The 27,961-nt window shown below is 49.7% G+C and overlaps 1 protein-coding gene across 1 annotated transcript; it reads right to left on the bottom strand.

Moving 5' to 3' along the window:
* Window positions 1-500: 500 nt before the first annotated feature.
* GALNT15 (polypeptide N-acetylgalactosaminyltransferase 15) lies at window positions 501-27,688 on the bottom strand. Its single transcript, XM_010966036.3, is given in 11 exon segments — window positions 501-2,400; window positions 2,402-2,491; window positions 4,978-5,121; window positions 8,452-8,556; window positions 8,938-9,069; window positions 9,960-10,154; window positions 11,475-11,592; window positions 13,611-13,778; window positions 19,859-20,063; window positions 23,213-23,379; window positions 26,902-27,688. Coding segments are annotated over 11 exon segments (2,055 nt in total). The 5' UTR covers window positions 27,438-27,688; the 3' UTR covers window positions 501-2,205.
* Between the last annotated feature and the right edge of the window lie 273 nt (window positions 27,689-27,961).

The raw sequence follows: 27,961 nt of genomic DNA on the forward strand, positions 1-27,961 counted from the left end.
GGAAGAGCACAAAGAGTGTTGGACTCTAGACTGTTGGCTGAATACCTTCTGTTCCTACAGTGGGATACTTAATAATGATGGTGGGCTTGGTGGGGGTGATGATGATTCAATCTTAAAACCCAAACAACCAAGTCCAATCATAAAATTCAGATGGACAAGGGAAACTCTTTGGAATCCAATCTTCGATTGCTAGGTTTCTCTATTTTTAAATTGATCATTGTGGATAAAATCAGAGCAGAGCCCACAGAGAAAAGAATTTGAACACTGGGTTACTATGAGGGAAAGGTTGAATTTCTTTGAGAACTCAATGGAGGCATCTGTTTTGTTTAAATTAAGGGTCTTTAAGCACCAGCCAGGGACTAAGTTGACAGCCACTCGTGTAATAAAGTAATAAATCATGGGGATGGTTAAGGAAGCAGGAAACACCACATTCTTGCTTTGTTCAACCAATTAAGCAATAAGCCATCTGGGTCCTTTTGTTAATTACTGTCAAACACAACTTACACAATTGAATTCAGCCTTTTATTTAATTATATTAATTTATTCCAGCAACTTCAAATACCAACAATGCCAATGACAAAGTTCATTGTAAAAATAGAGGTCTTGTTTAATTTTTATTTCTCAACCATTAATACCCTGTACAAAGTTGCCATCAGAGAATTTTTAGCTCTGTCTCAGCCTCAGAATGTTAGGGGCAATTGTGTTGAATATAGACAAGTCTGAAGGAAGAAAATGGTGGCTGAATTCTCTTCTCTCAATGGGGTGATAAATCTGTCTAGATTAGTGCTATCCAGTAGACCTGTCTGCATTGATGGAATGTTCTGTTATTCGTGGTCTCCAACTCCGTGGCTTTTGAGCTCTTGAAATGTGACCAGTACAACTGAGGAACTGAGCTTAAATTTTCTTTAATGAATTTGCAGTTAGATGGCCACATGCAGCCAGCGGCTCCTAGCACAGGTCTAGAGTGTATTCTGGGGAACAAGAAACACAGTGGACCATTGACTTCAGCAGGTGGGGAAGGAATACATAATTATGATAGATATTGTTTAGAAATTCTCACTTCCTACTTAGTGTGTCTTAGTCGAAATACACTGTGTCCTGAGACGGCCCAGAGGAGATCAGCATCTTTGAGGGGAGGTTTCTAAGCTGACCATGTGGAGAGAGAACTCCATCTGGAAGAGAAATGGGCGTGATGTCTTCTTAATTAAAGAACCAACCCCACTCAGCAGCCCTTATGGCTGAACTCAGTGGGCCAGGTCACAGCAAGAGAGCCATTCAGCTGCTCTGCCCTGGTGGGATGTCTGCTTCCCATGGCTGAACGTCCAGCTGTGGGCACATCTGGGGGTCCCAGACAGTTCCTACAGACCAGAGCCAGCCCTTTTAGCCCTCATGGACATTAACACCCAACCCTAGATCCTCTCATGAGAATTCTGGCTCAGATGCTGGCATTTCCCTTCCAGGGAATGTCTGCCTCTTTGCAAAGGTTGCTCTTTCCTATCCAGTCCATGCAAACCCTGTAACAGGGCATCAGGAGAGTTTCTCAACTGTGTATGCTTCTGTTAATGGGAGTTTTCTGTCTAAGGTGACTCAACACCAATGACTAGAGAGACACATATTGCATGAGAATCCAGTTGTGGTTAATCAAGCTAGTGCAGGGTGAACAGAGGTAGAAGGTTTAGAGAAAATTCTCATTAACATGAAAATGTCTTAGTCCAGGTCTACCGACTCTTATCAGCTGCTAGGCTGAGCTAAAGAATTGGGACAAAACTCTCTCCAACCCTATTTTTCTCTCAGTAGCCTGCCTCCCTTCCTTCCTCTGAGCTACGGCTCACCCAGTGAACACGAAATTTGTCCTCATGAGTCTAATCCAAAGCTTTTTGGATGTCCTGCCTTTACACGCTTTTCACACTTTAATTTTCATGGTTGGCTACACAGACAGTCCAAGGTAAGGCCATTTGCAATAAATGGATTGACTGCAATTGTGTATCCTGAAGATGTTGCCAGTCCTCTTTCCTCAATCAGAGATAAAAGCAATTATTTAGTGCTCAATGGAAAAAAAAAGGACAAGAATCTTCTGCACTATGTAATGATCATCTATCAGTGATGAAGACAATGTGACTATGAATTCATATTTCCTTTTCTTTTTCTATAACAGCCTGTGGTCAATGAAATAAGGTGCAAGAAGGAAAGACTTCCCATATTCATTCACGGAGCTTTCGTCGCTGCTATCACCGCTGCACAGACACCAAGGGTCTGCTCCATGAAATGCACCTGCTCCGGGAGTTCCCTTGGGGTCACACTGTGGTCAGAAGCCACGCTTCTCTTTTCTTTGTGACACTGACACTCATCGTTCATCCACAGTGGTGACATTGTCAAAGTGCCACAGCTGGCTGGCTTTTCCGTCACACTGGCGCAAGTACAGATCTCTACTGTTTTCCTGCACTACAGCTTCCATGCATTTCCCAGAAAGAATGTGAACAATCATTCCATTCTGAAAAGAAGGAAGAAAAGGGGGGAAAAAACAGGAAACCAGTCAGTCCCTGGCAATCAGTCAGCAAAGAAGGAAATTTCTAAGATTTGTGCTAATCATTAAGAGAATAATAGAATTGGTGTCAATTAGCCTGGTAAGGAATTGAAGTATTTTGGTTAATATATAATACAATTTAGGTAGTCCTAAAATTTAGGTATCATTCAGAGCCTTGGAATCATTAACTCAATTATCATTATTGTGGTTGGGTAATGATGCCATTACTTAGAGAGTTCTGACTAGTAAAATGCCAGTGGAAAGATCATGTTCAGTCTTTATCCTGTATTGGTGACATTGATTGTTACCACTTACTTGTAAATTTCTGCTTTCTGAAGGACTGAATTTAATCTCTGCCCTCTGTTAATCCTGCAATTTAGTATTGCCACCACCAGGTGGCAGTAGCGAGTAAGCCCTTGGGGATGCACATGTTTGGAAGACTACCGCCACTTCCTGCTCAAAATCGACCAAATGTGATACTGAATCTAGCCTTCTTCTTTTCAAGAAAAAATCATTTTCTTTATGAGAAGTTAAACAACCTTAACCAACAATGCTGATGATGTCTGTCTATTCATTTATTTAGGGATATAATTCACATGCCATGATAGTCACTGTACTAAAGTACACAACTCAGTGGATTTCTGTATATTCAGAAAGCATGTGTGACCATCACCACTCTAACTACAGAAAATTTCATCACTGTGAAAAGAAACCATTAGCAGCTACTTCCCATTCCTCCCTCCTTCCAGTCACTGGAAATCACGCTTCCACTTTCTATGTTTATGGATCTGTCTCTTCTTGACATTTCATGTAAATGGAATCATACAATATGTGGCCTTTTATGACTGGTTTCTTTCCCTTTGCATGATAGGTTCAAGGTCCATCCATGTTGTAGCATAAATTGTACCTTCTTTTCTTTGGCAGTGGTAAAAATATAAAACATAAAACTTTCCATCTTAACCATTTTTGAGTGTGGAATTTAGTAGCATTGAGTATATTCTACATCATTGCGAAACAGACCTCCAGAACATTTTCTTCTCTCTAAACTGAAACTCTATACCCATTAAACAACCATTTCCCTTCCCGCCCACTGACCCTCATGCCTGGTAACCACTGTTCTATTTTCTCTTTGTATGAATCTGACCACTTTAGAGATCTCATGTCAGTGGAATCATACATCATGTGCCTTTTTGTGACTGGCTATTTCATTTAGCATTATGTCCTCAAGGTTCATCCGCACTGAAGCAAGTGACAGGATTTCCTTATTTTTAAGGCTGAATAATATTCCATTGTGTGTATGTAGTGTATTGTTTATTCATTCATCAATCATTGGACCCTTGGGTTGCTTCCACCTCTTGGCTACCATGACTAGTGCTGCTATGAACAGTATCTTACTCCTTTTTAGGACCGAATGAGAATACTTTTTTAAAGTCTTATTTTTTTAATACCTGAAAGATGCCAGGTGTATCTTAGTCATTAATTTTTTACATACTATTTTAAAATGTTATTTCAAAATCTATCTTATCCAGAGGACTTGCTTAGAATGATCCTTTGTGGTCATTCATAAAGGACTTTAACTTGGTTTCTAAACCTTCTTTGAGCATGTATGGGCCCCCTGAGTCCTGAATTCACTTGTCACCAAAGCCCAACAGCTTTGTTCTCAGCTGCTTACAGTGAGTTCAGCTTAAGTTCTGCATTACACGATTTCCCTCTTTCACAGCCTTGCTTTATGAGCACCCATGTGTGGAGGTCTGCTTATTTTGCCCTGCTTTATTCTCAAGCAAAAGCTGAAGAAAAGAAATTTTTAAAAGATGTGTGTAAATTTGTTTGTTTGTATACTTATACCCTAGCTCATTTAGGAAGGGCTTTGAGGTGAAGGCAAAACCATGTGTGGACCTTCCAGTCCCACTCCTGTAGCCCGCTCACTCTCCCTAGGTACTTAACACACCTCCTGCTTTCTCATCATTGACACACAATCTCTGGAAAGGACCCAGAGGTTCTCTCTAGGCTAATGGGAATCAAAGTCTTACCAAAATGATGAAACACTCACAGTGGGATTTGCAAAGGAAGCATGTACCATCCACCTCCACATCTATTTGATGGTGGAATGGGAGGTGGGCCTTTCTGTTGCCCCTAAGGCCACACCACCAGTGTGAGTGACTGCTTCTGTAACACGCTCCACTGTCCTACTTGTGACCTGAGCTAATCAACTTTCAAAAGGGGCCAGATCCTCTCTCTGCTGTGCTCATGATCAGAGCTCCACAGAAACCTGGCAAATTAGAACATTTCAAGATGCTGGCGGAAAACTCTGCTGCAAGGTTGGCTTTCCCTCTAAGGCCTCAGTGTCCTGCCACTAAGTTGGACTGACAACAGGGACACAGGCTTGTACAGTAATACTTGACTCTTGGAAGAGCCAGCAGCACGGCAGAGCCCTCCCAGACCGGACTGCTTACCTCCTGGTGGTCCCAGTGCTGCTGATGGATGCCAGGGCCTTCCTCGGTGCAGTTCTGAAGAATCACTTGCTCTTGCCTGACGTCGAAGCACAGGTGCCGTGGGCTGCCAAAGTGGATCTCCTTCCTGCCCGTGTGCTCCAGTTGCTGGACAGAGGGAAGGGCGGTTAGCGCAGCAAGGAGAGCGTCTCCAGAGCTGCTGGTGGGGGCAGGGGAGCTCACCGCGGGAGGGCTGAGGTCTAGGGGCCGTCTTCAGACTCTAATGGGGTCAGTAAGACCCTACCTCACCGCTGAGTCCACAAACAGGATCCCAGACTAGCCCTAGCCTCTGAAATGTCCACATTCCAGCTGCTTCTGCATCCATAGTTATGCATGCTGCCAAGTTCCTCCATTTCCTATTGACCGTGTCACAGGTGAGGCCACGAAGGATGCTGTGTTATTTGGAGGGGACCGCTGGAAGGCCAGACGAGGAAATCTCTGAGGCCCAAGCTGAACTCTTTCTGGAGACATCTGACCTGGCTCTGTAAGTAATTCACCTGCTGACTCTCGCTCACGGTTTTTATTTCCTCCAGGGTTCCGGCCCATTGGGTCTTGCATTCCTCTGCAGAGGGACTTTAACTGCGGGAAGCCCATAGGGCCTGTTTGGAGAACACATTCTGATAAAATCATTTTCTGTTTGGTCCTGCGCCAGTGCAGCTTGAACTAATTTTTACACAAATTTCGCGGCTAGGGCTGGCTTCATGGCATGTGACTTGTGTAACTGCTGGGAACCTTATGCTTAGAAGGGGTGAATGTTCTCCATTTAATATATTCAGTTTAATGCTGTTGCTGTCTTGAAATTCTTTGTTTGACTGGTTTTTGGGGGGAGGGACACAGGTAATTAGGTTTATTTATTTATTTAATTTATTTTTTAATGGAGATCCTGGGGATTGAACCCAGCACCTTGTGCATGCTAAGCACGTGCTCTACCATTGAGCTACACCCTCCTCACTGGAAATTCTTGGTAATTGTTGAAGGATAGGTCTCACACTGTCATCTGCAACAGACCCAATACATTAGGTGGCATTCCTGCTGGAGGCTTGCCAGACCACACAGTTCATACAGATTTGAACCCTAAACCCATATTAGATGCAAGCTTGTGGTTAAAATTTTTCAGGGGAGGGTAACTTTCTCCCAGGCAAAGGCCTGTAGAGACAGACCCGCCTACTTGGCATCTTCCTGTGGCAGTGGGTGGATATTCCTGGCCCCACTGTTCACGGATTGGTCACTCTGGGAAGGTCAGAGCTGGCTTTATGCAGGACTCTCATTTCCAGACCCTCATCTCTCATAGGCTGAAGGTGGGCTTTCGTGCTAAGTCCCGCCTGGAAACGTCTCTGGGATCCTGAGGTTGGACAGGAACTGTCTGTCTCCTGCCCCGCCGGAGAGCCTGGTCACACCTAACGACTCTATTTTCAGTTGCCGCTCGGTTTCCGGCCCCTGGAGATTTCCCTTTGTTAGAGACTTAGTTACTGATACAGAAAAGAGGGTGTTTCTTCTTATTTTTCCTGTAGCACGTGGTGCGTCCAGTTTAGCTGGTTCACAGTTTTGCTGGCTACAGAAGTCCTTGCCAATCCCCGCCTCCTCACCAAGAATCAAAATAAATAAATGAATAAGTCCAAGGCTAGTGTCCTGTTTGCACAAGGGAGACTGTTATCCCGAGTTGCAGATGAGGAAACTGAGACTCAGAGAGGTTAGGAAGCCTGCCTGATGTCACACAGCTGGAAGGTGGGCTGTTCCCACCACATCCCACGGCCCCCTCACTTGGCGCTTTCTCTCTGCCCTCCTCTGGTGCCAGGTGTGAATGCTATGGGTGTGTCCTGGAACACTGGTAAAGGGCAAGTCAGTAAGACGCCAAATGAACACTGAACACCTGCCTCCCCATGTGTCCTCCAGGCCCAGGGCCTCGCTGCTCCTGCCTGCAGGGCTGGACTCCAGACCCTCCACGACAGGCTCTGCCTTCCGCCCGGGCTCTCGGGGCCTCACCAGGCTTGTTTGATCAGTATCTCCAGGAACTTAGTTTTTGTTGTTTGTAATAGAGGCCGTTGGGACAGGATAGCTTAATGCACAGGCTGAGAGGAGAGAGGTTTGGGGGTGGGCTAGACTTTCTAGGTCATCATCCAAGTTGTGAAAAGAAGTGATCTCACCAAATGTAATTTGGAGCAGCCACTATGGAAAGCAGTATGGAGATTCCTTAAAATACTAAAAATAGAGTTATCATATGATCCAGCAATCCCACTCCTGGGCATATATCCTGGAGAAAAGTCTAATTTGAAAAGATATATGCACCCCAATATTCATAGCAGCACTATTTACAATAGCCAAGACATGGAAGCAACTTAAATGTCCATTGACAGATGATTGGATAAAGATGTGGTGCATGTATATATACACACACACACACACATATATACATACACACACACTATATACTATATATATACATATATATACACAATGGAATACTACTTAACCATAAAAAAGAATGAAACAATGCCATTTACAGCAACATGGATGACTGGAGATCATCATTCTAAGTGAAATAATTCAGACAAATATCATGTGATACCACTTACATGTGGAATCTAAAAAAATGACACAAATGAACTTACTTACAAAATAGAAACAGACTCATAAACAGAAAATGCACATTCGGTTACCAAAGGGGAAAGGGAGAGGGGTGGGATAAATTAGGAGTCTGGACTTAGCAGATACTACTATATATAAAATAGATAAATAACAAGGACCTACTGTATAGCACAGGGAACTATATTCAATACCTTGTAATAACCAATAATGGAAAAGAATCTGAAAAAGTATATACATATATATGTGTATATATATGTGTGTGTGTGTGTGTGTGTGTGTGTGTATATATATATAAAACTGAACCACTATGCTGTACACCAGAAACTAACACGTGGTAAATCAACTATACTTAAATTAAAAAAAAAATATATATATAAGGAACTTTTCCATAAACTCTGGATTTCCAGTGTCTTAAAATTTTTGGATGATCTCATAATACGAGATCCACTTTCATCCAAGACAAAGGACATTCACTGAGGCTGGGGCAGGTGCTCCTGAGTGACAACAGCTTCCACCCAGCTCACCGAGCTCATTCCCCTTACCCGCCAGAACCCTGGAGACATGAGTTTGCAGCCCCTGGAATGGCCACCCTCTATGCCTCAGTTTCCTCATCCATCTGGTGAAAGCATTGGCTAAACAGCCTCGCCCTTTCCCTCGAGCTCAGATGCTGGTACTCTCTGACGATGGTCCCCGTCGGTGCTTGCAGCTGGCGCAGGATGGGGAATGGGTCACCAGAGTGGGGCACCAGACACTGTCAAGGGACATGGGATCCCTGGAAGGAGGTGGCCCTAAGGGAAGGGAGAGACATCCCAGGACAGAACCCTTGCAGGTCTGAGGACGCTGACCACCCACCTGCTGCTGCTGGCTGTCCCTGCAGGGAGCCAGCATCACGGCACTGCCCAGGAGGTCCCCTTCAGCCTGGCAGTCTGCACAGAAGCCAAGTCCGGTGTTGTGGAGCTGTAAGTGGACATCCACACAGAAGTGAACCCCGCCCTCCGCTGTAAAGATGCCCTCTGTTCCTCTCTTCCCTCTGCAGTGTCCCTCAAGGTTCCCTATGTGTTCAGGCCACAAAAACGAGTGAGGTCAAGCTGAAGCCACCCATCCTAAGGGACAGGCCTCCTGAAGGAGGCAGCAGCACCTGCCCTGGTCAGGGGCCCTGGGATGGGTTACGGGGCAGCCCAGCCACCCTCTCAGGGAGGCACAGGAGACTCAGAGGCCCCCCTCTGAGCTGGGACTGGCCAGCCAGGGTCCCAGAAGAGCCTCTGAACATCAGCTCGTGTCTGGAGAAGCCGCCCAGCCCCTCCCTTTCCTCCTTCTCTTCCCTGCATCATGCCTTGCCTTTCCAGAGAACCTGGGCCTGCGTTCGGAGGGGTACAGCTCAGGATACACATTGGCCAGAAACCAGTGGAACATGCGACAGCCCAGCCTCCTCTGCAGCTGCTGGCGCTCAGTGCAGTCGGGCCTCTCAGCCTGGGGAGGAGAGAGACACAGGCAGCGTGAGAACAATGGTTTTACATCAGAATTCACATGGGGTGCCGGACAGAGGGGTCTGGGAGGATGCTGAAGGGCTGGGCCAGCAAACATCACTGTGAACCATGTCCCGCGTTAAATAGCACCCATGTGTCCTGTCATAAGGACTGAGCTGAGCGGTAGCTGACCAGTTGAAAATGCACTGTTGGTGAACGTTTCATGGAACGTTTAAAATTTTTATTTTTCTGTGCCTTTCTTGGGGAGTCCTTCAAGTTTTGGAGGCACTGGATTGAACCTAGGACTTCATTCAGGCCAAGCATGTGCTCTACCACTGAGCTATATCCCCCATCCTTCTATGTTCATTTAAAAACTTTTTGTTTTTATTTTTTAAATTAAAACCATGTTTTTTCAGGTCTAGGGTAGGTAATTAGGTTTATTTGCTTATTTAAATGGGGGTACTGGGGATTGAACCCAGGACCTCGTGCATGCTAAGCACACACTCTACCACTAAGCTACACCCACCCACAGTGTTCATTTTTGTACTTATATTTGTTTTGCATCTTGGGAAATTTCACAGCCTTGAGAACTTTTCCCAGGATGAAGGGGCCTTCTGTCTCAGCGTTTACTCCCCACCCAGTCTCTCCTCTGGCCACACGATGAAGGATTGCACCCCTCAGATGTCATCCCACAGATATCGGGGGTTCCAGGCCAAGACCAGTCGTGATGCCCCTGGTAGATGCTGGGAGAGACAGAGGCCAATCCGCCAGGGAGAGGCCCTGCGTATGGGGGAAGCACAAGCTGGAAGCTTCTATTTTCCCTTCAAGGAGGGAGGGGAGGTGCCCCGGCCCAGCCTGCAGCTGGGGGCCCTGTGTGGGCACAGAAGCCCTTACCTGGCTCAGGGAGAAGGCCTCTGGGCTGTGCCTGTAGAAGGTTTCTCTGAACGAGCCCAGCCAGGTCTCAGCGATGCGCACCTTGTTCTGCAGGAAGGCCTCCCGGTCATGGGGGGAGTGGGCTTCCTGACTCCGGTAGACGTGTCCCACCCGAGAACAGGGAAGGATTTCCACGGAGCCCCCACAGAGCCAGGCCTGCCGCGAAAGGAGGAAACAGACACCTCTGTCCTCCTCTCCAAGGAGGTGGGAAGTAAGGGACCCCAGGGGTGGGGGTGGGGGGCGGCCAGCAAAATGCCCAGGAACTCAGGAGTATACGACGGCAAAGAAAGTTCTGGTCCCCAGGGTGGAGCACAGCTCCCAGACCCGAGGGCCCTGGGCAGGGGGTGACAAGGTGGGGAGAAGGAGGGCGGGTGTCCCGGTTCGGAGCCCGCGGGGCGAGGGGCACAGCCCTGCTACCACCTGAACGTGCCCCCCACCCCCGAAACGCGTGCCCAGCTTCGGCACCTAAGAGACGTGGCTGGGCTGCCAGCACTGCGAGCCCCTGCAGGTGCTTCCTCAGGGAAAAGGGCGTCCCGAGTGGCCAGGGCGTGTCTACAAGCTCGTGAGGTCTCCTGCTGCCAAGGTAGCAGAAGCCATTTGTGTGGAGATCAAAGCCAGCTTTCCTTAAACACAGTCTTTCTGCTTCTGGAAGCTTCTCTCTGCCTTCCACTCACTCCCTCCTACTCCCGAATGCCTGACATTCATTTGACAGGAAGGCCTTTCGTTCCACACGTGGGGATAAAGATGATAGTGAAAACACCCCTAGGATAGGCAGCCTGTGAGCCAAAACACACCAAGAACCGAAAGCAGGGGAGTTCCCAAACTGTGTGCCAAGGCACCCCAGGGTGCCGCAGCAAACCCAAAGAGGAGATTTTCAGTGGTCAAGAGAAACACTGTGACATCTGTTGGATGTTCTGCAGACTACAAGCTCAGGGTGATCCACAGTTTCAATCTTAGATGGTGGCGCTTTTAATGATGTATGTCTATGCTGTGATGAAAAAGCATGTCTCAGGCTGAAAGTCAATGTGGAAGAGAAAATAAGGGTGGTGGGTCCAATCTGATTCCAAGGTTTGGGAAATTGTGTGGTGCCCAGTGAGCGCTAAGCTGTTAGGACAAATACTTGTTAAGTTGTTTGGACCAAACTATGCGAAACCCAGCACTGCTTGGTATCTGTGTTGGCCGGAGGGTGCTGTGATGAGCTCTGAGGTGCCGAGGGGCCGAGGTGCCAGAAGTGGAGACTGTTCCGATGCTCTGCACTCAGGTGGAGGTGCCTGATGGCACGCCCTTTCCTAGGGGCAGGCCTGGCAGGTGAGTTCAGGAAGGAGGTTGGAGTGAAATCAAGAAAGATGGAAAAGGAGAAATGAGGGCTCTGACAGACCATGTGGAGTGACTTTGTAATCTGCCTGAAATCTCCAAGCTGTGGCCACACACACGGCTCCAGAGAACTACCTGGGCCTCCCTTGGTGCAGGACATACCTTGAGAGACAGTTCGAGGTTCTCTCCACCCTGCAGTGACATGAGTGGGTCGTACGCTCCAGTGTTTTGAAAGTAGTGTCTGTCCACCGCCACCACCCCGCCAGGTACTACCGGGCTCCTGGAGAGAGAACAGGGTGAAGTTAGAACCCTGAGCACCTCGGGGGAATGACTGGTAGGGGAGCTCCAGTGGCTCAGAGCGTGGACTCGGGCTGCAGACGGACCTTGATGCTTTGAAATGCAAGACTGGAACCAAGCAAGCATGCCAGGAGTCCTGGTATTTTATGAAAAGAGATCTCTGGTTGCCTGGGCCTTTTATATCCCTTAGAAGAAGAGGAAGGGACACCAGGGCTCTGTCTCTGTCATGTGGGGACACGGTGGGAGGTGGCAGTGTGTGAGCCAGGAAGCAGAGTCTTACCAAAACCTGAACTGGCCAGAAACTTGATCTTGAACTTCTACCCTCCAGAATCACGAGGCCCTTGGGAGGCCTGTTTGTACCTAAAGCCTTCCCTTCATGTCCCCGTACGAGGGCCTCAGGAATAGCTTGGGTAACTGTTTGATGCTGACAGGTCCCTTGTCCCACATGCTCTTACAATGTGACATTGACATGGCTCCCCGTGAGAGGTGTGGTCCACGTCTCCTTTCCGTGAACCTAGGTGGGCCTGTGACTAAGGTACAAGGGACCCTAGGTGACCTCTGAGACTCAGTTCTAGAAGGGAACACAGATCCTAAAACATCACACTAAGTGAAAGAACCAGACACAAAAGGTCACATACTGTACGATTCCGTTGATATGAAATACCCAGAATAGGGAAATCCACAGGGACAGACAGCAGACTGGGGAGGGGACACTTGGAGACACTAAGTGAGGGATTTCACTCTGAAGTGATGGAAATGTCTTGGAACTAGACGGAGGGGGTGGCTGCACAATATTGGGAATGTGCTGCGTGCTACTGAGTTGTTCACTTTTAAATGGTCAGTTTCATGTTACATGAATTTCACCTCAATCATTCTTTTAAAGCAAGGAGGGGGTACAGCTTGCTTTGCCCGATTCTCTTGGGATACTTGCTCTCAGCAGACGTAGCAAGTCCCAACTAGCCCGTGTGCCGTGACCTCGCGGACAGCATGGGGGTAAGAAGCTTCCACTGGGTCCCAGTGACAGCCAGCACCCAGATATCCAGGGGATTCCAGCCCCGAGATGCCGAGTCATTTCCAGCCAGTCTAGTCTAGTAAAGGGTGGTCCTGCTGAGGCAAGCAACACCCACGCTCCCTTTCAGAATTCATGGCCCAGAATCCATGTGCTTAATAAAACAGCTGTTTTACGCCATTAAGTTTGGATGGTTTGTTACACAGCAGAAGCTATTTAGGGCTATCTGCCTAGATCTAAATTAGGAGTTGGGATTAGCAGACACTAACTACTATATACAAAATAGATAAACAACAAGGACCTACTGTAGAGCACAGGGAACTACATTTGATTTCTTATAATAAGCTATAATGGAAAAGAATCTGTAAGGAAAAACTATATATGTATGTGTGTATATATCACTTTGGTGTACACGTGAAACTAACATTGTAAATCAACTACACTTCAATAAAAAAATAAAAAATTTTAAAAGTATCTAGAACATCTACTTAAACAGAGTAAGTTGTTCAAAAATCAAACACATGAAAAGCAAACCCATAAAACTGGACATATTTTGAGGCTTATAGGGTCTTAGCATTCACCCGGCTGAATTCTTCCTTTTTACTGAGAAAGCATTTGAGGCCAGGGAAAGTCCAGGGCTACCTGGTGAGACAGAGTGGGGTTGAGATCCCAGGTCAAGTGCTTTCACGTTCCTCTTTCACTGTCTGGAAAGGCTTCGCTGGACTCCATCCATGTGACAAGGTAACAATAATGACACCTACCACTGAGGGCCTGGCACGCTCGGCGCGCTATTCCTACGTGAGCTCATCCAGTCTTCACAACAACGCTGTGAGGTCAGTACCGCAAAAACCCCCAGTCTGCCGATGAGGACACCAAGGCACACAGTCAGTGACTTGCTAGCACACTCGTGGAGCCAGGACTGGCCCCGGCAGCCTGGCTGCTGAGTCCACACTGAGAAAGCAAAGGAAAAGCGGTGCGTGAAGGAGCCTCACCTGATGGGGCTGATGGGGGACGGGAGGGCCTTCCTCTCACGCTCGGGCAGAGGCTCCCAGTGGAAATCCAGTTTCCAGTCCAACACCCCACGCTGCAGGTCCTTGGAGGGGTAATACTGGAAAGTCTTCCAGTCAATCACGTCTAGGACAGGAGACACCACCCTGCTCCTGGAGAGAATCATGGGATCAGATAAGGGATACAAACCCTTTGCCTGCTGGGGGACAGAAACGTGATCTAGACACGTGCTGCCCAACACGGCAGCCACCAGCCATACGCGGCTATTTGGGACCTAAAATACAAGCTGTCCGAGCTGAGATGGGGTGTAAGTGTGAAATACACCCCGGATTTAGAAGACTTGGTATGAAAAAAAGATGTAAAAATCTCAGTAATTTTCATATTGATAACACGTTGAAAATATTTTGGATATATTGGGTTTACTAAAATACTTTATTAAAATTAATCTGTTTCTTTTTATTTTGTAATGTGACTCCTGGAAAGGTTTACATTATATCTGTGGCTCGTGGTATATTTTGACTGAACATCACTGTTCTAGAAAATATGTTTTTCCATAAAGAATTTGGGGTCCATTTCTTTAAAGAGCACACCTGCCCCTTTCTTTCTTTAAAAGCATCTCTTGACAAAACTGAGAGGCAGGAGAATGGGGTCCTAGGCTCAGCTCTGCTACTAATACACTAATGTGCTGTGTGATCTTGAGATGGCTGTTGTACCTCTCTGGGCCTTGGTTTCCTCACTTGTGAAATGGGAGGTTGAACTACTTCCCACAGAGTTCTTTCTCAATTGTAATGCTCTAAGACTGTGGTACTTGACTTCTTTTGGGGTCTTAGATCCCTTTGAGAATCAAGGGAAAATTATGGACCCCTCCTCAGAACAATAATCATATGCACATATACAAAATACTGTGCACAGTTTCAGAGGGTTTGCAGGCCCCTGCTCCGGGGTCTAGTTCCTGTTCCACCCTGTACCGTGAAACCTGGTTGGCTTGAGGAATCAGGACTGTCAAGTCCTGGAAATGTCCTCGGTGTTAATGCGTGTGTATGTGATCAGGTGGTGTCTACCAGCAAACCAGAGTCCTGAGTCTGGGTTTTTTTGCTCATTTACTGTTGCTGTTGGTTAATGTATCTTTTTTTTTTTCTTTTAATGGAGCTGGGGATTGAAACCAGGACCTCGTGCATGCTAAGCACACGCCCTGCCACTGCGCGATACCCTCCCCGAGCAGTTGTACCTTATCCCAATTTTTTTGTACAGCTTCAGACTACGTGACCTCAGAGAGGGTGGTGTGGAACATTGAAACAGGTCAGAAATGCTGCCTTTGAACTAAACAGGTAATCACTCAGGTGTACCAGGAGCTGCTCTCCACCTAGTCAGTATCTCAATCACATTTTTTCCTGGCCTCTCGAGACAGTTTCTTCTAAAATCTGTACCATAGAATGAATCAGACCTGAGCTCAGGGGTGGCTGGAAGGTACCAGCCTAAGAAAAGTAAGATTCTTGGAAAAGAGATGCCAGCCATGCTATTTACACTCCCCTCAGTTTCCATCTGGGTTCCACCCACCTAGCAGACAGCCAGGGTGGGCACAAGCCCAGGCCACACGGAGAGGGCCAGGGTGGTCCTGGGATTCAATCCGTGCTTAATCTGTGGCCTTAAGTCACGGGTCTTGGGGTGAAGAGTCACGGGGTTTCCATTGACAGCAAGGATCTTGATATACTTTTCCTGCCCATTTCACACTGTTCCCTCTGGAAGCGAAGGGAAACTGAATCCTTCTGGCCTCCACTCGTTTTGGGCACCTCACACTGACCTCAGAAAACCGAAAGGCAAGGGCAAGGAAGCAAGCCGGGCGCCCTCCCAAGTCTCTGCTTGCTGTGGACGGAGCTGAGCAGACGGGATGGCTTTGGCTCTCAGCAACGCATTTTTGTGGAATTTCAGCAGCAAGAGCCAGGGAAGCTGTGTGGCTGAATTCCGAAGAATCCCATCAGGTTGGCGTCGTCTGAGTCATCATAAGAGGACAAGAAAGGAAACTGCATTCGAGCATCCACATGATCAATTCGTCTCAGACCTCTGAGCAGCGTCCTTCCTGATAAAGTCGTATGTTCCTTTTCATCAGGAAACGAGCACCTAGACTTCATCACGTTCCTTTTTGCTCTGTCTTGCTGAAGCTCAGATTCGCGTGTAAAGCTCCCTTCTAATAACTGTACTGCCCTCGATTTCCAATACCGTCTTTTTTTCCCTTTCTGAAGTCTCCTCTTCCTTCTCTTTCAGCCAGATACAGAATTGATTAATCCTAAGCCTCCTTGAGTGCATTTTGGGTCAAGACAAATAATAAAATGTCAATGAACGAAGTGAAAGATGTTTTCTGTTTTGGTTTTTATTCCCATGAACCACAGCTTCTGCCTAACCAGGGCTGAATTAGGAATAACTGCAGCGTAGGGACTCAAAAAAAAAAAAAAAAAAAAAGGTGATTAAAAAAAAAAAATCAGTCTTATATTTAGCTTTGTGTTTTGAATCTACAGCTGTATCTGGTGTTCTTGGAATTCACTTAGAGCAGAATAGCCAAGCTTCCCGGTCTGACTTGGAAGGAGCTTGGAGATCCTTCCAAGGACCACGAGGCTGTCACTTGTGAACTGAGTTTTAATTCTCAGGCAGACACGGGGTCCAGCCTCTCCTAAGCCTTGCTAAGCCCCAGGAGGTCAAGTGTTTGGGTTTCAAGAGACAAGCAGAGGCTGTGGAGCGCTCCACAGAGACTGTTTAACCGAAGTATGTGAGGTCAACCGAGAGACCCCTGTCCAAAGAGCCAAAAGCTAACTGTGGTTGCAAACTCACCAAGCAAACCTTGGGCCGCAGGGAGCACTGAGCCTAGTTTGCGTCACCCCTTTTTCTTTTTCCTGAGCCTGGATGTCCCTCCATCAGGTCTGCAAGGTGCAAAGTCATTTTGGAAGTTCATGCCAATTCTCGGTGTTTGTGGAAAGTATCTTGACCTGAGAGGCAAAACACCCTGAATTCTCTTTTCAGACCTCTTCCTGCTCGGGGGCAACCCCAAGACCGGTGCCGGCCCTTCAGGACTCTGCCATGCTGAATGGTGTGGAATCGGGCGGGGGCTGGAGAGTTTCCTGGGGGTGTCAGACCCAAAGAACGCTGTTCCCTCCGTGGGGCTAGAGGCATTTTGTTCCCCGTGCCCCAATCCTGCTGCTCCACGACACTCACACTCACAAGGGACTTCTCAGACCATCTTCCATCACTTAATGGCAGAGAGGCAGGAGGTACTCTGGTCCCTGACTGGCCTTGCTTTTCCCTATTAAGCCCTGTCTGAGAACCAGGTAACCTTCAGAACTGGATGTCCCCAAGACAGGTGCCCAGACCAATCTTCAAGTGGGAAACAGCCTGGACAGCCTCTAGAGCCAAGGACAGCCCTAAGAGGGTGTTGTCTCTCTCCCTTTGGAAATCTTCTTTTTTTTTTTTTTTTTGGCCGTAGCTCTTACTCCTCAGCCTGGGTACCAAAGCTGGCAGTCAGCACAAGACAGCTGGCAGCCAGGACAGCAGTTATCTTCAACTTCATCTTTGTTACTTTATGTGGAACCTGGTTACCCATCAGTACCTCCTAGGACCTCCCTAAAATCACTGCTCTTGAAGAAACTCTATCTGGGGCTGCTATGTACAGTTACCCAGGTCGTGCACTGCTCAATCCTGGAGAATGTCTCAAGTATCAGACACGTAAATGTGCATATTTATTTCTAAATGTTTAATTAGCATTAAAGTGACTGGTTCTAACAAGATGACTGTATGATGACACATCTTCTGAGGGATGAGAGTAAAAAGGGTCACGAGGAATGGACTCATTTCCCTGATTGATACAAAATTGCCATATGGCTTTCAGCAGGCCTGTTTTGGGGAACAGGGGCAGGGAACCAGGGAACCAGGGCCAGTAATCAGGCCTGGAATTCTCTGACCAGGGAAGAGAATTGAGGAAGTTGTGACTATGCAATAGCTGTTTACTCACCATTCCCCTTCACCTTTCTTTGTTTGTTTTTGTTTTTTTATTCTTTTAATCAATTTGGATTAAATTTGGGGGGGGGAGGTAATTAGGTTTATGTATTTAATGCAGGTGCTGGGGATTGAACACAGGACCTCGTGGATGCTAGGCACACGCTCTACCACTGAGCTACACCCTCCCTGCTACCTCCGCCGTTTTAATGAAAGTGCTTTAAGACTCAGCTTTGGGCGCAGTGGGTCCTCACTAGGTGATGGAACATCTCCCGCTGTGAGCCTCAGAGGCGCTGTGCCCCCTTCCTTTTTCGAAGAGCAGCAGCTATGAGAGCCGGCGCCCAGCGGGCTCCACAGCTTTGCTGTACACAGGGTGAGCTGCCACGAGAGTCGGCGGGAGAGCAGAGCAGACTCCGAAAGGGGACCCTCTCCCAGGCCTCAGCTGAGAACACTGAGGCATCACCATGTCTTCTCTCTCAGCCTGGGGAGAGCAACCCCCAGGTACGTGAAAATGGTCCCAAGTGGGAGAAGCAGACATGGAGGACTCACTGTCATCAATGTTTTAACACACATGTCACAGCCAGGGTGGGGGTGGGGATGACTACATGTTTCTCCATAATCAACTTCTCCAATCCTCAAATTAAAAAGTCATAAAGGGCAGTGGACCCAGAGTTAGAAAGCCTGACTCAGCCCCAAAGTCTCTGCAAGCCCTGGCACCTCAATTCATTTCCCTGAACCTCAATATCACCCTCTAAGAAATGAAAGCAAAAACAGCCAGGAGACCTCTCACAGGGACCACTGAGGAATATATGCAAACATTCTCTGACGTACATCTCAGCAGTGTTCTCCCGGGGCAGTCTATTCAGGCAACAGAAATAAAAGCAAACATAAACAAGTGAGACCTAGTTAAACTTATAAGCTTTTGCAAAGCAAAGGAAACCATAAGCAAAACAAAACAACAACCTACAGAACGGGAGAAAATATTTGCAAATGATGCAACTGACAAAGGTTTAATTTCCAGAATATATAAGCAACTCATACAACTTAACAACAACAAAAAACAAACAACCCAATCCAAAAATGGGTAGAAGACTAAACAAACAATTCTCCAGTGAAGACATACAAATGGCCAATAGGCACACGAGAAAATGCTCAATGTCGCAAATTATCAGAGAAAGGCAAATCGCAACTACCATGACGTATCACCTCACACCAGTCAGAATGGCTGTCATTCAAAAGCCCACAAATGATAAATTCTGGAGAGGGTGTGGAGAAAAGGGAGCCCTCCTGCTGGTGGGAGTGTAATTTGGTGCAGCCATTATGGGAAACGGTATGGAGGTTCCTCAAAAAACTAAAAATAGACTTACCCTATGATCCAGCAATCCCTGGGCATATATCCAGAAGGGACTCTAGTTTGAAAAGATACATGCACCCCAATGTTCACAGCAGCACTATATACAATAGCAAAGACATGGAAGCAACCTAAATGTCCACCCACAGATGACTGGATAAAGAAGCTGTGGTGTATTTATATAATGGACTACTACTCAGCTATAAAAAGAATAAAATAATGCCATTTGCAGCAACATGGATGGACCTGGAGATCGTCATTCTAAGTGAAGTAAGCCAGAAAGAGAAAGAAAAATATATGATATAACTTATATGTGGAATCCAAAAAAAAAAAGGACAAACAAACTTATCTACAAAACAGAAACAGACTTACAGACATAGTAAACAATCTTGTGGTTACCGGGGGGGGGGGGGGGTAGGAAAGGATAAATTGGGAGTATGAGATTTGCAGATCCTAACTATTATATATAAAGTAAATAAGTTTATACTGTATAGTGCAGAGAACTATATTCAGTATTTTGTAGTAACTTATGGTTAAAAATATGAAAACAAATATATGTGTGTTCCTATACGACTAAAGTATTGTGCTGTACACCAGAAACTGACACAACATTGTAAACTGACTACAGTTCAATGAAAAATATATATATAAAAAGAACAGCTAGCAAAAAAATAAAAATTGAGATCAAGGGGCTGGAGGACTCTTACCTTCCTTCCAACTCTACCCACTATGCTTCAGAGGCTCAAACATCTGAAAAACCCAAAGCAATACATTGACCTCAAACGGAGGCGACTCAGCCATTTTTTGATGGCGGGTGGATGTTTTATGAGTGGCTGAGGCTGTAGGTGACCATTGCTCCCCCTCCCCATTTCTGTTCTGCAGCCTCCAGGGATGAGTTACCTGTCACCAGCTATTCTGCCCAGGAGGGGCTCCAGCCAGCCCGGGTGGCACTCACAGTGGGCGTCCATGAAGACCAGCACATCCCCAGTGGCCCTGGTGGCCCCCAGCATCCGCGCCCCGGTGGCACCCAGCCTCTTGTTACTCCTGAGCAACTTGACCCCCTCCAGCTGGGCCACGTACCCGCCGAGAGCAGACTTGAGTTGTCCTGGAATCGAAAGGGTTGTGGTCAGTGGGGTGACAGATGCCACAGCCCCAGGATTGTGGTGACCGTCACAAGGATCACTGTCAACAGTTCTCTCTTGGGAGCGAGGCGAGCACCAGGGTCCCGAGCATCCCATCCATTACAGTGTGGTGGTTGCTAAGATCTAAGTCACTTCGCTAGTTTGGGTAGGTCAGGATTCTCTCCAGTAAAAACGGCGTCGTCAGACTCAGAGAGGAGAGAACTTCCTCTCATTCTCCAAATGCAGCAGCAAGGCTGAAACAATACTGCTGGTGCCCTACTCAGATGCCCCGGGGTTCCTTGGGCTGGTTTGGTTTGCACACACCCAACTGCTGTGGGTCTCACCCTTCCCTGGAGACCCGCCCTAAGGCACTGGAACCGCCTGTCCTGCAAGTGCCCAGCAGTCGTGTAGAACACCATGCCTGACCCAGCATGCCCCAAGTCAGTGACCGGCCACTGCCCAGGTACCAAGTCCGATCCCTTGCTTTAAGGCAGGACAGACTGGGATCAGGCTGTGGCCAGACTTCATCTATAGAGGGTCCATTATACGTGGATGCCAGGAGGTCATTGGTGGGGCGGCCAAAGCGCTCTCACTGCAGTGGTGGGAGGGAGGGGGCAGGGCAGCGGGTCGAAGAGAAAGTGGGAGGTAAAAAACTGAGACCAAGAACCTAAACATTCTTTTAGGAATGACAGTCCTATAGAGGATACAGGATGATACTTAAGTCCCTTATATAAAAGGGCAGTACAGTGGGGGAGGGTAGCATGAGTGCTCAGCATGCACAAAGTCCTGGGTTCAATCCCTAGTACCTCCATTAAAAAAATAAATAAACCTAATTACCTCTCCCACCAAAAAGGTTTTTAAAAAATAGAAGGGCGGTACAGTCAGCCCTCTGTATCTGCTGGTCCTTTATCTGTGGATTCAACCAGCAGAACGTTTCTGTTGCTGTTCACAGAGAAGCAGTGTAGACCCATGATGTCTTGGCAATGGGGAGCCCCCAGCCCACCGGAACAAGACCTCCTCAAGGGCAGGGGCTGTATCTCATGCATTTCTGCTGCTCCAGCCCCTCGCACAGGGCTGGCCCACGGCAGGCACTCAGTGCACGCGTGTTGAACAGAACTGAGCCAAAGAACAAGAATTGCCCCAGTTCCCCGGCCCGGAGGCAGTCTTCACTGGGACACACAGAGCCTGGCTGCTTTGGTCACTGGCCCTGCAGGGAGGTGGAGAGGGGTCAGGCAGCCTCACCGGAGGCCCCACAGACTCCCTGGGAAGCTGCCCTCTGAGTGGTGTGTAGCTCCCCCTAGGGAGATTTTTCTGCAGGGAATCTATCCTGAGCAGGGGGCAAAGGAGTCCCAGTCACTTGGCTACTGCTTTTCTCAGTGGTTTTCCGGTGAGCTTGTTGGCTCCCAGTCCCTTCCCTGGAGAAGGATCTGTTTGTGAAGCTGTTAAAATTTCTGCACATGACAACCAGCCCCTCGGTGACTCCACCGAATTCAGCATCACTAGTTGTCTTACCCAACATTCACTCTCCCCTTCCACCTTACCTACAGAAACTTGATTTTGTTCAGGGCACCTAAAAATACTTACTTACCAAGACTTTTGATTCAACTCTGGGAGAAATATACTGGGTGAGAGGATTCTGGAAAAACTACTGTATTACTGATTTTTTTTCTGAAAGGACAAACTTGGCTGCCCTCTGCTTATCTGCCTTTCATCCTTTTCCTGCCTGGGATATAGGTGTGATGTCCAGGGATAGAGCAGCCTAATTGTGATGATGAGGCCAAAAGCCATGGTTCAAGGATAGCTGAGTAAAAAGCAGAAGGAACTGAGGACATTGGAGGGAACTCACCTTCCTAGGGCCCAGCTGCTCTGCTTCTCCACACACGAGGAGGAGGGAAGCTCCAGAAACACAGTTTATCAGCTGACGGGGGACCACAGGTGTGCTCCTGGGAGGACTCTGCCCCAGCTGAGGGTTTGGAGAGTCTCTGAGCACTTTCACAGGCCAACCCAGACCAACCCAGGACCTGCTCATACAACCTGCTGAATGTGCCCCAACAACCACACACTGACAGGGCCTCTGGCTAGTCTGGCTCAGCACCACTGCCAGGCTGGGCAAATTCCAAACACGAGGACCTCAGGAAGAACTAGCAGAAGTACGTGGCCACTCTATCCTGTCCTCCGTTAGCCCACTGAGAAAGTGCTTTGCAGATCTCAGCAAATGTTCGGCTTCCCTTGGAGCAGTCTGATCTCCTCACCAGGCCAGCAGGGGCCTCTCCAGGCCCTTTAGCTGAGCCAGAAATACAGGCCTGAGGCTCCTGCCAGACTGGAACAGTGGTTCTCAAAGTGGGTCCCCTGGACCAACAGCATTAGCGTCACCTGGGAGCTTGTTAGAAATGCAGATACGGAGGCCCCAGCCCAGATCCAGAAGCTCTGGGGGTGGTCCCAGCAATCTGCTTGTTAACCCGCCCGCCAGGCGACTCCGATGCACGTTCATGTTCGAGAACCACGGACCTGGATGTCAGGCAGGGGCTTCTGTCTCTGGCTTCTCTCGGCTTCCCAGCCATGCAGTGGGCCGGTCCCAATAGCTAGTTTCCTGTCTGTGGAAATGTTCAAGCAGATTCTGCAAGTCTGGGCTCTTGGCCTGACCCCTGCAGCCCTTGTCTCAACTCAGCTCTGATCGGTTCTCTTCCCAAGCCTCAGTTTCTTTGTCTGGAAAGTGAGCAGGTGTGCTAAACGAGGGTGACTGAATGACTAATTCACATCACGTGCTTGCCGAGTCTAGGCGGCAGAGAGCATGCACCGGTGGCCACCTGTTGTGATTGCTGAGTGTCTCGGGGAGAGGCTCACCGGACTGGTTGGAAGATGGGGCCTGGGGGAGATCCCCACAGGATCCGGCTGGAGGCACCCTGTGAGACCCTCCCTGGGACGCCCCGCCATCTCCTGCTGTCTCCCACTGTCCTCTGCCCCCACCTCCCTACCCACTGTATTCTCTAGTAAGTTACCTGCGCCCGAATCCCCACCTAAAGGTCTGCTTTGGGGAGCCTTGTCTTCACAGGTTCCAAACCCCAGTCTCTGCATGGCAACCCCCTCAGAGTCCAGGCCCACCTGAGGGAGCGTGGAGGGAACCCGTGCCCACCTTGCTGGCTGAGGTCGTCCACCAGGATGACCTCCTTCAGGGAGGCCCGGGGTGCTGTGTCCAGGATGCTGTGCACGGTTCTCAGGAGGGTGGACCAGGCCTCATCGTGGAAACAGAGGATGACGCTGGCTGTGGGCAGGCTGTCCCCCGGCTGCTGCTGCAGGCACCTGTCGGGGAGAGAAGCAGGGAGCCGTGGGAATGAGCCGCCCTGGCAGGGGCTGCTCCAGCCCATGGCTCTCCTTCCAACCCACCCGCTGTCTCTGGGTTTTCTCGGAATTTCCACGTAGAGAGAACCCATCCCACCCTCGTAGCAGCGCTGCCCACTGCCTCCCAGGCCTCAGATCCCCAGGGCTTCTTGACAACCTTTAACCCAGGCCTCTCCCCTAGCCACTGGGAAGTGTTCCCACCACTTCACGCATTCTCGGGTCTGGGCGGAGGAGCCTGGGCGAGATGGTTCGTAAAACCCTCCACTTGATTCTCACGTGTGACCGGGAACCCTCATTAGCGTTACCCAGACTGTAACATGAACAGAAACCACCTGGGGCTCTTGTTAACAACAGAGATTTTCAAGCAGTGGGGCCGAGTGGGGCTGAGAGTCCGCATGTCCGATGCTGCAGGTCTGAGGCCCCCATTTTGAGTGGCACTGCAGTAAATGACACCAACAGCTTTCCCCAGTCTCATCCCTGAGGCTGGCCTGAAGCACAAGGCCAGACCCCTCTGCCCTGGGCACCGTGGTCGTGGTCCACCGCGAAGGGCCACATGCAGGCCAGTCTACACCACAACCCCACCGGGGGTGCCATGGCCAGAGTGGACAGCTGGGCAGGCACTGCTCCTGGCCGTGGCTACGCTGGATTCCAAGACTGCAAGCTTGGCCGGCCAGGTCCCAGGCACACTGGGCTGCTGCTTTCCCTCTCTGGTTGCAGGTGGGGGATTGGCTGGGCTCCAGCCTCCAGTCTCTGCCCCAGGCTACTCCGGTTCCAGCTCTCCCTCCACTAATGCCCCGCCCCCTGGAGGTGCCTACTAGCCAAGATTTATTGATGCCCTGTTAGTTGCCTCCTCTCTCCTTTGCACCCGAGGTACCAGAGCTGTCCTGGGGTGGCTTGCTGCCCAGCAAGGACCAACCTGACCAGGTGCACTGTGACCCCCCTCTCCCCCTCCTCCACGATAGCAAAGCTGCTGCCAAAGTGACCTCTGGGGCAGGACTGGAGCAGGGGAAATCGAAGGAGGAGATGCCCCCCTCCCACCTCTCCCCACTGGCTGGGAAATGCCTGGTGCCTCACAGCCTTGGATCTCAGCCCTGGCTGCACATTGGAACTACCTGGGGACGCCCAGGCCTCACCCTGGACCAACTAGATAAGATGGGAGGAGAGTCCTGTCACCGCGGAGGGAGAGTAGGGACGTTGTTGCCTTATTTTGTAGAGAATCCGTCTCGCATCCTGGAGCCCTGCCAGGAATGGGCGGCGCCAGTACCTGAAGGGCACCTGGGGGAGGGGAGACTGGGGACCCAGGCCAGGGCCGCACAGGCTGCAGGGACAGGCTGCGGCCAGCAGAGGGCGTCATACACCTCCGGACAGAGCCAAGCCCCGGGTGGGGCGATCAACCGTCCTGATTTGCCTGGGGACTGAGGGGTTTCTATGACGGAAAAGTCCTAGGCAAACTGGGCCGAGTTGGTCACCCTGGCTGGAAGAGAGCAGCAACCACAGAAGCGGTGCACACACATCCACACGTGCACCCGTGCACACACAAGACAAAATGTACCCACACATGCACACGTGCACAACACACACTCATGCACTTCAAACCACAAGCATAACACAGACACTTGCAAATGTGCACACGTACCATTTGCACAACATTTATAACCCATGCAGCACACTCACACAAAGCACATGCGCAACACGCACAAGCACACATGCAAAATGCACGTGCATGCCATGCCATGTGCGCACACACGACACACGTGTGCCACACAGCACAGTGGTTCATACATGAACATGAACACACCGACGACACATATGCCCACGTGACAACACATCACACAGCGGGTCCCTGTGCACCTCACACCACAGCAGACACAGGCACCACTAACACACTACACACAGCACATATGCACAACATCCGTTTAACACACACACAACCCAGTGCACCCACACTTGCATGATGCAAACACACACAGCCACACATACACTCACAGCTTGGGAAGCCAGAGACTCTCCTGGCTGAGGCAATGTTTCTCATTGGGAAAACATTCTTGCTCTAGGCCAGTGAAAAAAATGTATCATCAAAAGAACTGGAGAATGATACACTCATTCATTCAGCAACCACATCTTTCCTGTGTGCTGGGACTTCACCAGGCAGCACAACAATGACCATTTAGCTGCAGTTGTAATGAGCATTATGAATTAAAGCTGCAGAGAGCATAAAACTGTGATGGGTGGGCCTGGCTAGGTCTGAGAGTTTTCTGAAAAGAGCTGTTTCAGCCACAATTGGAGTCAGAGCAGCTGGGCTGGGGCTACAGTGAGTTGAGTGAGGCACCGGGTACACAATCTAAGGAGGCTTCAACCTTGGGCCGACCTGCATCTGCGTATGCCTGGCGGCAAGTGGCTGAGTGGCCAGGCTCAGAGGAACCCTTCAGGGATGTGAGCAGTGGTCCTGCTCCCGACCTCTGCTGTAATCTGATCCTTGGTGGCTCTGCTGCCCAGGAAACCCTCTGGGTTCTGAAAAGAGCAGTGCTTACAGCGAAGGGACCTCCACCACCCAGCTAACTAGCTGCATTGCCCCTGGATGCTGGTAACCAGACCCCTCCCCTGGGCCAGCCATGGTGAAGGTGGGCAGGGCAGATGGGGTCCAGGATGAGCCCACCATCTCCCTGGACACAGCCTGCATGTCTTCACACTTCCCAGCTTGCCTCCTAGGGGTGGGCCACCCTGCCAGGTCAGGTGCAACAGCACTGTATTCTAGCTTCTGTGCCCTGGAACTGTCCCCACAGTCTAGTGGACTAAGGAAGGGGGCATAGAGGGGAGGGTTCAGGCAGATTGGAGCAAATCCCTGCTTTGGCACCTACTAGCTGTGTGACTGTGGGCAGGTCACTTGCCCTCTCTGTGCCTTATTTTCATACCTATAAAGTAGGCATCATGGTAGTGCTAGCACCCATCCTACAGAGTTGTAAGGACTTTATGAGTTAATACATGAAAAACTTTGATTAAAGCCAGGCTCAAGGCCAGTGCCACACGAGTGCTAGCTGTGATTGTTGCTTTCATCCAAAATAAAAGCAAACACAACCATCCTAATATCAAAATGTGCTAGCATCAGAGTTAGAACTGGAAGTGTCTTGGAGAACAGGTGCTCCCAGGCCCCTCTGTGTTGTAGAGATAAGGCTGTTTGACCTGAGAAGCCCGAGACGGAAGAACTAGAACCCAGGGTGGGAAGAGAAGGGACAAGAGTTCCTCCTTTTCTGTCTCTAGGACAGTGGTTCTCATCTGGAGGCCTGGTTCAAGGCAGACCGCGGTACCCCACCCAGAGAGTCTGCCCCTGCACTGCTAACAAGTCCCCAGGTGATGCTGCTGCTGGACCACACCTGGAGAAGCGCCGCCCTAAGCCAGTGGAGGCAGAGCGCACGAAGTCTGCAGCCCCAAGCTTGCTGGTTGCGCTCCAGAACCGGGGGAAGGGGAAGCGAGGGCCTTACTTACAGCGGATGCCGTACCTCAGGCAGCGCCCTCTGCAGGGGGATGCGGGCACTGAGCGCCTCCTCCAGGCCGAGCGGGGTCAGCTCATCATCTTCTGACGCCTCTCCATCCTCCTCCTCCTCGGCCCCCCAGTCCCTCTCCGCGGCGTCTTCATCCTGCTTCCTGCTTGGCTGCTTGATGAGCCGGTAGCTGCCACCTCTCCTGCCCTCGCTCCGGTTTCTTCTGCCCCTGGGCGAGGCCACGGCCACCAGGAGCTGATCCTCCCGCAGCGAGATGAAGGGCGGCAGGCCCCCCAGGGGGCCGTACTCTTGGCCCTCATCCTCGGACTCCAGCACCCACTCCTGGGATTCCCCGAAGTCCAGGCGGTACCCAGCATCGGGGCTGCGCTCGGCGCCCTGGGCTGTGACCGCCCGGGGCAGGGCGTGCGGGGGAGGGTGCAGCGCGGCCAGCATCAGCAGCGCGCATCCCAGCGACAGGAGCAGCAGCAGCAGGGCCCGCAGTCCGCAGGGGCCGTGCCGGAGCCGCTTTCTTACGAGCATGTTGCTGGAACTTGCCAAACGCAACAGGTCATGTTCAAGTTCCCTTTCTCCTCCGGCGCCAGGTTCCTTCAAGCCGCAGAACCTGGGTTCCTGGTTCCACCTGGAAGTGTTTTGCCGGTCCCTTAACCTGCTCCTTCCCTCCCCACCCACCCCACGACTGACACTTGCCAGCAGCGTGTGTAAGACCGGTGTCCACTCACAATCAGAAAGCCACGGACCCAAGTCCCACCCCGGCTCCTCTCTCAGCGGGTGTCTTTAATTGCCTTCTGAAAGCCCATTCACAGGGACTTCAAACTGAACGTTTGCCCCCTTTCAGCCCCTTTTCCTTTGGGAAAAAAATAATGATTCCGTTCTGCTCAGGTGTCTAGTCCCACGTGTTTCCTCTCCCCCCTTGCGTGAAAGGTCAGGTTGCTACGAGATGCCTGGGGGAGCTGGTGGGTCCGCCGTCCAGCCGAGCTGACAGCCGTCCTCCTTTGGACCCTTCAAGTCAGGTCAGATCAACAGATGTGAAGCCGGCAGGCAGC

This window comes from Camelus bactrianus, chromosome 1 (assembly GCF_048773025.1).
Source record: "Camelus bactrianus isolate YW-2024 breed Bactrian camel chromosome 1, ASM4877302v1, whole genome shotgun sequence".
Taxonomy (NCBI): domain Eukaryota; kingdom Metazoa; phylum Chordata; class Mammalia; order Artiodactyla; family Camelidae; genus Camelus; species Camelus bactrianus.